Below are 12,364 nucleotides of genomic sequence, written 5' to 3' on the forward strand. Positions count from 1 at the left end.
AATCCCAGGAGTGCTGGTACCTGGAGGCAGGGCCTGTGGGGTGATTGTGTTTGGACTGATCGGGGGGTGGGGGGGACACGACAGGAAGAGTGCCCTTAGACGAGGTCAAAGCCCTTCCTCTCCGTGCCACAGGAGGCCACAGCGAGAAGCAGCTGTCCTCCGCAAGCCAGGAAGGGGCCTCACTGGGAACAGAGCCTGCCTGCCCCCTGGTCTTGGACTTGAGGCATCCGGAACTGGGAGAAAGACCTGTCTGTTGTCTCAGCGCCCCGGTTGGTGGCCTCTTGTCCGCGCAGGCGAGCTGACCGAGACAGGTGTTCGGGGCCCCTGGCTCTGTGCTCTGGGGATCCCCGTGGCTGCCCCCCAGTCATCCACGCTTCTACGTACATTTCAGTCAGCTTGTCCACTTCAAGAACACAGCCTGCTGGATTTTGATCGTGATGACTCTCAATCCGGCTCATTCTAGGGAGAACTGAGGTCTTTGCACTGTGGTTTTCCAACCCGTGAGTATGGGGTATGCCTCCACCGATTGTCACATTTTCTCCTGGGACGGTTGTGCGGCTCCCTGGGCAGATGTGCCTCACACCTGCGGTGGCTTTCTTCCTAGGCATTTGATGCATTTCACACTACTGTAAACGGTAGAGTTTTTAAAGTTCCGTAAACTAATCATTACAGTTACAGAAATATGGTTGTATATCGACCTTGCATTCATCGGTCTTGCCAAATGTCACTTATTAAATTTACTACTCTGTAGTTTATTTTGGATTTTCTTACAACACTAATTTTAAAATAATTTTATCCTAATTCAGTAATTATTTGTTTGCAAGAAGCAGAAATCCCTTCAAGGAAGTTCAAATAAAAGTGATGCCAGTGTCAGGCCCAAGGGGTGCTGGGAAGGCCAGCAGCAGCCTCTTCACGGACGGTCTGCCCGGGCTGTGTCTCCCACCTGGCCTCTGACCTCCCACCATGGGCGTCTCGCTCTGCTTCCTCGTGACGTCGAAGCAGCAGCGCCCTAGGACCCCTGTTCCAGGAAGGACAGTCTGCTTGGCTCTGAAGGGGGGGCCCCACCCTGGGGGCTGCGACAAGAGGCAGGGCAGGGGTCAGGCACACGGTGGGCCGCTCTGCTCCCTCTGGGACCCTGCATGGCACCCCACGTGGGACATGCGTGTGTCCCATGTACGCAGTCACCTCCTGAATATATCCCCTGCTGACATAGCTGGGATACTCACTAGCATTTTCCCAAACCTACGCACTTTTGTTCTTTCCTGCTTTCTCTCTACACGGGACACCAGTTGGAATTGTGTTATTTTTGCAATAGCATATGCTTGCACCACTGAATTTTATGTCGTTAGCATTTACTGTTTTATTAACTATGCTTCAAAAATGTGATTTTAATAATAGACTAGCTAATACTCTGTTGTATGGCTATACCATAATTCAATTAACTGTTCCTGGTTTTAGATAGGTTCTTTTCAGTTTTTTAAGCAAATATACAGCAATGAACGACCTCACATCCAGTCTTGTCTGACCTCTGAGTATCTCCTCAAGGTCGGTTCCTAGAGTGGAATTAGCAGGTCAAAGGGGATGAGCCCGGCCAGGCCTCCCGACAGAATGGCAGACGGACCCCCGCAAGGGCTGGACCACCCCCAGCCCCTGCCCGCAACCGTGGGGAGGCCCTTACTTCCTTCAGTGGGGCGGGTGGTAGCTTTTAAGAAAAATCTTCTCTAACTTAGTGACAGATAAACATTTTCTCATTACTTTAACCTGATATGTATTCTGATTGAGCTCAAATGTGTTTCCTAAGCAGATGGCGATGTCACCAGACAGGCCGGTTTCCATCCTGCCGCCTGTCCAGGTGGCCTGGCTGAGTCAGGCCCCGAGTGCGGTGTCGTCCCCGAGCTCGGCTGGAACCAGCCCAGGGAGCTGCGGCTCCCGCTGCTCCGTCCAGATAGTCTGTGTCCTCGGACAGAACCATGACAGACCCAGGGCTCACAGGCGGGAGGCTTCACTTGGCACCGGCCTGGTCCTTCCAGCCCTCTGACCTGGGCTGGTCACACCCCTCTCCCAGCTGCAGTTTTGTCACCTTGGGGGGGGGGGGCGGCTCCAGCTGAGCTCCTGGGACATCCCAAGGCGAGGATGAGACTGCAGTGCCCGGCACACCGCCTGGTCGGACCTGCAAGGGGAGGCGAGGCTCCGTGCTCATTTGCTGCTTGGAAAGTGTAGCAGATTCAACTTCGCTTTACAGATTGTTTTTTAAAAGGTGGTCTCAGGCAATCTTGAGTCAGAAATGACATTCGCTTCCCTCCTGCTCCTGCCCCCAGCGCCAGGGACAAAACGCTCTTCTAGACCCAGCCTAGATGCTCGGCAGAACCTTTCAGCCTTGACCAGGTGCCCCCAGTGTAGGGGCGGATGGAGAGGAAGGCCTGGCGGAACCTCGTCCTCAAGCTCAAGTCCATCCAGGTGTGTGGGGAGAACCCCAGGAGGCTGGTGGCCCTAGATGGCCCCTTGGTGTGGTGGGAGTGTGGGGAAGGTCCCCTCCACTGCCTAGCAGGCAGAACAGGTCAGTGAAGACACACGCACTTGCACTGAGACCCCGCGGCTGAGCGGGAGCTGGCCACGTCTCCTCGAGGCACCAGATTGTAAGCTCCGCGCGTGCAGCCTGGGGCTCCGTGTGGCTCGGGGCAGGGGGGCGGGGGGGGGGGGGGGGCAGCATCGAGTAGCTAGCTTCAGGGCATGGGTGCGAATCAAAACCATGATCGCAAGAGAATGAGCCTCTGCTGGATTCAGAGCTGAATGGCGTCCGCTCCAGGTGGGCCCACTTTTCTGAAACCGGCCTGGTGGGGAGGGGCGCACGGTCAGAACTGCGTCTGTGCCGGGGGTCAGATGCTGGGCCTGTGTGTCCCCAGGCTGGGCCTGGGGGCTGCGTGCGCACCAGCTCCCCCTGAAACCTGCGGCTCCACACTGGGAAATGACAAATGACCAAAAAATCAATTTGTAATCTGATTGGAGGTTTTTGATTTCCTCTGATGAGTTTAAATTTCATTAAAAGCAACCTTATTCCGACATAAAAGGAATCCTTGAAGGGTAAAACGGGGGATTGTCTCACCGAGTCCAAAGCAGCCCGACTCCTTTGTGTGATTTATTCACGGCGTTAATTGTGAGGCCGGCCCGGTGTCCGCTGGCAGCTGCGCCCTTATCATCCCCGGGATCGGCAGGGGCTCCGCGCGCAAGGACTCGCATTCAGAAACCACTCCGGGACATATCGACACTGCGGTCACCAACAACCCTTATTGTCTGTGGGAGGGAGCGGCTCGCGGGACAGCGGCTCCCAGCGCTGCCCACCCGCCTCGCTGCCTCCTCTCAATTGCATCTATTCTCTGCAAAAGCAGATCATCGCGGCCGGCGTCACGGCCAGTGATGGACGTTTTCTGAGACCTGGTTGGGGCGCCCCAGGCGCGGCGACAAGGCTGGTGCGGTTTCCGAGGAGGGCGGCCTGTCCTTTCAGCAGCCCCGGCACCGCTCTTGGTAACCCACTTGATGAGTATGGATTTCATGAGGTCTTTTTCAGCATTTGAACTATAAAAGGTTCAGAATGACACCACCCCTTATAGACAAAAGATAACCTTGCCCTTTGAATATATCGATTCTTTATTAACTAGGCTGTTTAATGCAATGAAATGAGGCATTAGATTGAAGCCCATTTCGAGTGCTTTGAATAATCTTTAAAAGCTTGAAAGACCTTAAAAGGGGCCTGATGATAATTGGCACGCGTGCGGGGAGAGCGGGCGCTGCTCGCTCCTCGTCCGAAACACAGCCGTGCAGCCCTTGCTGTCTCCCCAGGTCGCAGGGCCCTGGCCCCTCCCCGAGCTGGAGCTCCTGGCCCAGAGAGGGAGGCAGGGGAAGTGTGCCCCCAGCCCACCCCACAGCACCTCCAACGGAGCCTGGGGTGGGGGCGGGGGAGCCGGCAGGCTGTGGCTTTGAGCCCGGGGAGCCCTGGCCCTGCCGTGTCTGGAAGGCTGCAACAGGCAGGCAGTCACAGGAACCCGATCTTCGTCAGCAGGCGGAGGAGGGAGTCACAAGTTTCTTTATGTTTGGAGTAATTGTTTCCTGTTTTGCTCAGCAGAACAAGTAATTAAGAGGACATTTGTGAGCGCTAATTTGGATCACACTTGTGTGTACGTGTGAGAGCGTGAGCCAAAACATGCACGGCAGCCTGTCGCCGAGGAGGAGCTGGGAAACGCGGGACAGGGTGGAAGGCGGGAGCGAATGCGCCGCAGCTGGAACCAGCATGCCAATCAGGCCCTCGGTGCTGCTGGCAGCTGTCACTACAGTCGCGCCCACGGTGGCCCATGCAGTGCATGGGGTCTCTCAAGACCTGGAGTCAGGGGTGGCACAGTGTCCCTTGTGCCAGACCCCAGCTGGCACCGGTACCTGCCGCCCTGTCTGCCGGCCCCAAGCCCTCCCCTGTGCTCTCGGGGAGCCATTTCTCGCCCTGGTGGAGCCCGTGACGGGGAGCGAAGGAGCATTTGTTCGCCACCTGCCAAACCTGCAGTTCAGAAGCAGAGGGGCTGGGGAGCGGGGGACCAAGACCCCTCCCCCCCACACCCACACCCACCCCGTGGGCCTGGCGGTTGTGTGCATCCCCGGGCTGCTGCGCCTGCGTCTGGCAGATGTGCAGCGAACACCCAGGTAGCCCCTCAGGGACCAGAACCGTCTAAGTAACTGTGAGAATCTCTCTGCAGGTTTGGTGTTTGCGGATGGGTCCCTTTGCAGGAGGCTCGTGAGTGAATCCTCTCTGTCCCGGCCGGGAGAAGACTCTGGACCCCGAGGTAGGCCAACAACTCCCGGTCGGAACGTCCACACACGTGTGTGGTTGGTCGTGTCAGTAATCAAGACAGGAAATTACCCCAAGTGAAATTCACAGACGAGAAATACTTTAATTAAATATTGTGTAAAATGAACATTTTTATACAGTTAAATATCTGAAAAAATGTACAGATAAAACAATCTTATCGTAGGGTCTTTAACAGTAGAATCTACCATTTAGTGAAGCACTCACTTCTGAGACGGGGAAGCGACGAGGCGAGGCGTTGACCAATCGAGACACAAACCGAGAGCAGGTGCAAGGGACTGGCGAGCGTGCTGGGCCGCCCGCTCGAGCTCGTCCTAGAGCAGACCCTGACCGGCACAAAGTGGAGCGGAAGCGACTGAGGCGCAAAGTCACTGCCCAGGCTTTTCCACGTAGCTCAGCCCCGCCGGCCATTCAGGGCCGAAGCAGGGCCTGCTGACCGCCGGGGACACTCGTCTGTTGACTCAGTCCCCGGAGTGAGCACTTCTCTAAGTTGCGCATCGCTTTGCTTTTTGTCAAGAAACTTTTTTCCAAGTCCCTCCTTTTTGTTTTCAATTTGATGTCTGCTGCAATCTGCCGAGCGTTTGCAGCGTCTGCGGGGCCCTGAACGCAAGGGGGAGAAAACGCGGCCCCTCGTGGCCTGGCGGCGGGTTTGGCCGGAGCAGCCTGTGCTGTGGGGTCTGACCCTACACAAAGGTATCGTTCAAAAAAAAATGTAAAGCCAGGGCTGTGTTCATCCCCCGACCCCTCTGGGGAGGGGAGGGGAGTGCAGGGGTTGGCGGGGGAGCCGGCAGAACGCAGCAGCAGCAATGGACGCAGAAAGGAGCGACGCGGGAGTCACCAGGCTTGTGCTTGTGTGTGTGTGTGTGTGCGTGCGCTCCGCACCTCTCCCAGTGAAAGTGGATTCGAAGCTGCAGTGCAGGCCGGGGGACCGACAGCACAGAGGTTCTGGGGAGAAGTCCACTTTTAAGGCATCAGAAAAGTTCATGTGGCAGACATTTTAATTAAAACATCAGAAGTAAATTTTATTTTAAACTTTAGGCCTCTGAATTTTTCCAGTAAACACAGTTCAGCTATGTGGCAAAAGTCATGGGTGGCAGCTAAAATGACTTTTTTTACATTCTACCAAAAGATAAAATAAAATAAGGACACAGCCCCAAACGGTGCCGCCTCTTCGCGGCCGCTCCACATGCACGGGCTCTACTAGGAATTGTCACAGCCGGGTGGCACCGTTTCGCTTTGACTATACAACAAAGTTTTTCTTCAAAAGTATTTGTTCAGATAACTTAAAAATAATATAAAAATAAACAATGAATTTGACTTTTCCTCAAAATAAAAAAAAAAAGGATGGAAAGTCTAAACCATAGCAAATTTTTAAAGTACAAAGGAACAGCAATGACACGGGTTCGTTTTGACGAAACAGATCGGAGAGAGACAGGTCTTGGTTTGCTGCGCCTCCCAGCGCCGCGACACCAGGCCATGGCCCGAAGCCAACACGGACGAGAAAAAGGAAAAGATGGGAAAAGCAATGTACAAAATCTCAAAGATAAATACAATATTTATAATTGATATGTTACAAAATAAAGTCCCTTAGCAACTGTAAGTGTTCATGGAAAAGTGTTGAATGAGACCATTTTATTCCTTATAAGACACATAAGGAATAAAACTTGGGGGTTTTTTTCTAAATATTTAAGTGAATCTGAAAAAAATTCAAGACAAGTGTATAAATATTTAGCTACAACTTTGGCAAAATCACAAAAGTCTACAATTTTATAACCACATACAAAACACATTAGGGAAGAAGGATCTAGAAGTCGAAAGGACAATCTCTGGTACAAGAAACATTGACCTCACAGTAGCCTAAGAATGCAGTCGTATACAGTACTAGCAAAAGTGGAAAAAATGTCGCAGATCACGCTTGCTTAACAGGAAGCTCTAGCAGTGGGAGAATATTTTAACCAACAGACAGTAGCATTTTTTTTTTCTCTGTCAGTGTGCTTGTTGAAGGCAAGAGAATTCAATATCAAAGTTACAATTTCTAACTACAATAAGTTACAAAGTTTCATTTCATTAAGATGAAGGTAAGCAATGGAAACCCGCCCTCCCTCCCTGCCACCCCAAATTCTAATCATATAGTCATCCTCTCTTCCAGTTCGATGGCTCATACCTCCTTGGCCCCCTTGTTCACCACAAAAAAATATTTCACATTATAGAGATACACAACTGCTGTGAATCTAAGGATGAGTACAGGAAAATGTCTGGAGGCATTTTGCATCGGGGTCTCATGGTAACCAGGACGGTGCATTCACAAAGCTTCTCCCAACACATAGCAAGTACTAGACGGGGCCAGGACGGGGTCAGAAACTCGATACAAAATAGGCGTCGCTTTGCTTTCCTTATTCTCCAGGACTGAGAAATGTGAAAATATGAGAAAAGTTCAGTCAGTAAAATGGAATTGTTCATGAGGAAGTAGGCTGTTTGCATGTCGGTTCTTAACAGTTTAAATAAAATCTTTAAACAAAGTCTCTTGTCGCATCTCTACTGCGGCCGACGTATTTGAAGATACTGCCTCCACCAGCACGTCTCAATACACGAAACGCGTCCCCTGAAGCCCGTCCTTGGGTGCTGGGTGCTGCGGAAGGTAAACAAAGGCCCCTCACATCGGCGGGACTACCAGCCCAGACATAGCTGCAAGAGAGAGATGGCCGGTTACGGGGCGGGCCGGGCCCAGCCTTCTCCGTGTGCTTCCTTCCCTGGGTCTGTGCACGGCTCTCCGCTAACCAGCCTCGGGCGTGGGCACGGCGCGGGGGGCCTACTTCAGGGGACAGGGTGCACCTGGGGACAGAGCCCTGTGGCCCACCTCGAAGGCTCCTGCGGCTGGCCCTTCTGCGTGGGAAGGCGGTGCTTCCCACGCCCCTCAGTGGCTTGTGTACGGCAGACGGAGGCCCAGACTCCCCAGGGGCCACTCTGTCCACAGACACGAACCAACCTGCCCTCTCTCCCTAGGTGCAAGCTGCACACGCCTCCGTTTCCCCTCTGCGGGTCGCTCAGTATCGTAATGGTGAGTCGCAGGCCCTCCGCGGGCCGGGGCCCTGAGGAGGCCGAGTCAGAGCTGGGCCTCGGGGAGCTGTTTTTTCTCTTCTCAGCACGAGAGAGAAAGCCCGGTGCCGACACACCCGGTGCAGGGCACGCCGCCCGGTGGACTCCTGGCTCAATGTCGTTCACAATCGTTTAGCTTTACTGTTGTTTAATTTGTGTCAGAAGGATGGTTCTCGTTAATTTATGTGTAACACATTAATACGTTTGTTCGTGTGGTGACGCGAGCTTCAATTTCTCAGCTCATTAATTTCAACAATATTAATTTATCTCCGACTCACCGTTACAACGTTAGGGTTTGGAGGCCCCGTGTGTGTGTGTACACACGGCTCGCGCAGCCCCAGCCGTCACCGGGCCCCGGCACCGCGCCGACGGTGGACGGGCGGAGGCACCGGCCTGGGAAGCGGCTCTGGGCCGGTGGCCGCTGCTGGCCGGGGCCGACCGGCAGCGCCTGGGGGCCTGGGCGTCCCTCGCATACACTGACAGAGGTGGTGAAGACAATTATTTCAAATCACTGATACCTTTCCAGTTCCTTTTTTGAGCATTAGTTCATCAAAGTGAAATATGCCACCGACTTCACAAAAGGGCCAGTTTGTCTTCTCCACGGTAGCGTCCTCAGCACTCAGCAGAGAGCCTGGCACATAGTAGGCGCTCAGTAAATACTGGTGGAACGGATTCATTTGTTTAAAGGAGTTACTGGGTTTGTTTTTCACCAGGAGGAGCATATACCAAAGGTGTCTGAAAGAGGCCAGATGACGGCCACTTAATCTCGATGCCTGTGGGCCTCAGGACATCCCAGAGAGCCGTGTGCAAGCTGGGGCGCTCACGTGGCCCTGCCTGCCACGCGCAGCTTGGCTGCTGCCTGGAGGGACCCGGAGGGACCAGCCCTGGGCAAGCGCTGGGGGCCTGGGTCCGCTGCCCTCCCCAGGGACGGCGGGCGGGCCCCTGGTCTGTTACTCCCAGCCAAGGAGGGCAGGCTGCTTTGAGATGGGCCCTGTAGGTGGCACAAGGGCCCTCCATCCCCATCCTGGGGCTACTCTGCTGCCTCACAAGTCAGGAGGCTGCGGCCCGGGAGCTCGGGGCAGGGCCCACACCGGCTCTGGCTCTGGGATCCCTGGCCTGTAGGCCTGTCTGCAGACAGGGGCCGAGCGCAGACTCTGCCCCACAGACCACATGCCCGTCCACCCCACGTGGCACCGGCCCCTGACCGGCACCACGAGGACACTCGGGCTCTTGTCACCCAAGAGGAAGAATCTGGGAGTCATCTCCATGAGTGTGGGCGGCGGGGTTGCCTCATGGCGGACCACGGGGAGCATGCAATGGCCGGGAAGTGCAAGGAGTCCGAGAATGTGCTCAAAGGCAGGGCCGGAGCCCCAGCCCCGAGGGACACACCCAGCACTGGCCTCCACCCCTGGCCGTGGGGCCCAGCCTGACCCTGGAGGCCACTGGGGACAGTCCCCCTAGGACTCCAGGAGCCCTCCCAGGCCCGGCCTCGGGCCGCGCGCGCCCCTCACCTTGGAGTCCGTTCCCGTTGGCGCTGGTGCAGGAGGGAGGAGGAGAAGCTTGGGGCCGGACCACGGGCGCAAAGGCGCTCTTTTGTTTCACTGCAGAGATGACATTGGCAGGTGAGAATGAGAAAATGCCGTGCGCACCGCTACAGTTTGAAGGGAGGGTGACCGAAGAGGCTGCCATGGTGGGGCTGGACGGCACTACTGCAACAAAGCAAACACGGTCAGGACGCGCGGCGCGTGCAGGCGGCACGGCGCAGAGAGCCCGCGGGCTGCCGGGGCCGCCGGGGCGCGGCGCGAGCACGCCATGTCTCTGGCGTGGCCCGTGTCGGCCTCGGTTCCAATTGGGCGGCCCCGTTCTGTTCCGATTTGGTTTGGGCTTCCAATGCAATCGCGCGGGGCCCGTGGGAGGTCAATTTACTGTCGCCACGTGGGTGCCCAGCCTCCACAGCCACCCTTCCTTGCGTCCAGTAGCTCACATCACAGAACATCCAGGCACACATTGGACTTCGCAGGGAAAACGAATCTGTGTGATGACGTGTGACAAAAACAGACACTTACTGCCGTAGGGAGAGTTAGCGGAGGAGCCATTAAGAAATCCAGGCGAGCCAGGGACCCCTAGATTGGCCATGGCGCCACTTCCATATCCATTCATGCTAGTGCTGACTGTGTTGTAATTGGACTGCTGGGGGGTACTGCTGGGCACGTAGCCTCGCGGGGACACGCTGCTCGTATTGCGACTGTAGCCGACTGTTAAAATCCCCCCCCGGCCAAAAATAACATCATTATCAGGGACAGACACTTGGGGGGGGTTTCCCCGCAAATCTCTATCATAGAGTAAACATTGGTAATTGACCTCACGCTGCATTTGAGCCCCTGCACCCCTGGCAGCTCCGCCAACCTTGTCACGCCAACCCCTGCGTGTCATCGCCGGGCCTGGCCTGTCTCTGCCGGCCTGGCTTCGATCTAGCCGTCAGCTGCCCCTACGGTTCTCTTTCGGAGCAATTACCAGCAGCCTGGACTCCCGGTCTGTCCCCCACTAGGTGAACTTTCCGCCTCTGCAGACCTTCAAATGCCATGGCTGACAGAGACAGCTTGTTTGTGGCCGTAACGCCCCACGAAAGGCTGTTCAGGGGTCTTCATTTCCAGACTGCTCTTAATCTTAAGTGTGGGAAGGGGGGAGGGGAGGGGCAGTGCTGCCTTCCCCCTGTGGGGTGTGCGTGAACGCAAGCGCAGCAGCGCAGCTGAGCTGGCTTCGGGGGACCACTGACTGCCCAGCCGTGTTCAGAGGGGACCCGAAATGGACTCAACAAACCGGCTCACACAGCAGGCGCTGTGCCCCCCAGCTGCCCAGGGCGGGGAGAGGCGGACATTTCTTCACATCTGTTCATTCCAAACTGGGAAGCCAAGCCCCGCCCACCCAGCACACCCTAGGAGGGTCCCACTGGCTGACTTGTCACCACTACCCTATGGCTCATTCCACACTTCCAGGAAAGCCGAGTTGCTTAAGAATAAACCTCTAGCAAACACCATAACCTGAGTGGAGGCTGACACGGTTGCTAACAGGCTCTGGGTCCTCTGAGTGTTTTCTGCACCTAAGTTGTAGGCAGAGCAACTGAGGCCGAGTGCTGTCACAACCCCGCTGGACTCGGGACAGGCCAGCTGCAGCCAAGTCTCACCTGCCCGAGCAAGGGGTCAGGGCAGGGGATGGGGCAGGGGTCCGCCCCGCCCAGCCGCCTACCCTGGTCATTGGCTTGCGACGTCTCCGACACGTTCACGGCCAGCTGGCTGCTGAAGGAGTTCACGCCCATCATGCCCGTGTGCGCCGGGGTGTTGCCCAGCGTGGGGATCTGGTTGTGATTGCGAGGGACGCTGTACAACGCCTCCGCGATATCAGCTGCCCGCTTCAGGATGATTTCCTGGGGTGGGAGGGGCGCCTGTCACCAGAAGCTCTGCTTTGCAGGAAGCTCCTGACCCCTGGGAGCCCAGCCCCAGGCCGGCACCTGCCCCAGGCCCCGCCCAGCACAGGCCCCACCCGGCGCAGGCCCCACCACACCCCCCTGGGACAATAGCGGTGGGCCACAGCTCGGGGCAGACTGGGACAAATGTACTTTTCAGTGGGAGATGAAATTCCCTTGGGAAAATAACTTAAAGGTGCTTCTGGGACTGCACAATGTCTGTACCGCACACCCACAGCCAACAGGCCCCAGCGCACACAGGGAGTCCAAGCTGAGTCCCCGGCCCCTGAGCCCACTGGGTGGATGTCAAGGGGTCCTCTTTCCCGTGCGTGGCAAGTTCTGCTTCCAGTCCCTGGCCCTGGCCTGTCCTCCTCTCCTTGCAGTTAGCACAGGGGCACCCAGGCGCCAGGGAGGCGCTCTCACACCCAGGCCACGGGGCAGGGGTGGCGTGGCAGGCACCACGGCCTACCTGGTTGTTATGGGGCATCCCGTATAAAGCTTCCACAAGGTCGGCCGCCCTCTTGAGCAAAACTTCCTGAAAGAAAAGCACAGCAGTGACCCACGGGAGGAACAAGGCGCCACCCTTTGGGGAAAGCTACAAATTTTGATGCCCTGCAGGCGGGAGAGCCCCCTAACCCCCGGCCTCCACCCCGTCCTGCCCCTGCCAGGACAGAAGGCAGACAGGAGGCCGTGGCTGGTGTTCAGAGCTCGCCCAGAGCCCCTGTCGAAGCCACTGGCGGTCACCATCAGTGCCTCGGTTGCAGGGGCTGGCAGGGGGCTGGTGCAAAGAGCCCAATCCGTGCCTCAGCTTTAATGACGGCGTCTTATGGGCATTGAACAAACACACGCGGCGCAGATATGAAAGGCCCAGGCACCACATCCGCCCGTTAATTCCGAGCACTTTAGTTGTGAAGAACAATAAGTAATTTTCCATATCTTAATTAAACTGGCAGAGC

General features: G+C 56.2%; 1 protein-coding gene across 13 annotated transcripts in view; it reads right to left on the bottom strand.

Annotated features, from left to right (window-relative positions):
- Positions 1–5,844: 5,844 nt before the first annotated feature.
- The window catches only part of EBF3 (EBF transcription factor 3), a 109,866-nt gene continuing 103,346 nt past the window's right edge, over positions 5,845–12,364 (bottom strand). For 3 of the 13 annotated variants that reach the window (XM_053922314.2, XM_053922311.2, XM_053922313.2), the window contains 6 exons: positions 11,878–11,943; positions 11,192–11,369; positions 10,012–10,200; positions 9,457–9,654; positions 8,464–8,576; positions 5,845–7,534 (listed from right to left, as the gene is read on the bottom strand). In XM_053922314.2, coding sequence (XP_053778289.1) covers positions 7,517–7,534; positions 8,464–8,576; positions 9,457–9,654; positions 10,012–10,200; positions 11,192–11,369; positions 11,878–11,943 — 762 coding nt within the window. In that variant the 3' untranslated portion in view covers positions 5,845–7,516. The other 10 variants (XM_053922315.2, XM_053922320.2, XM_053922318.2 and 7 more) reach the window with 6 other exon arrangements.

Source organism: Desmodus rotundus, chromosome 4 (assembly GCF_022682495.2).
Source record: "Desmodus rotundus isolate HL8 chromosome 4, HLdesRot8A.1, whole genome shotgun sequence".
In the NCBI taxonomy this organism is placed as follows: Eukaryota; Metazoa; Chordata; class Mammalia; order Chiroptera; family Phyllostomidae; genus Desmodus; species Desmodus rotundus.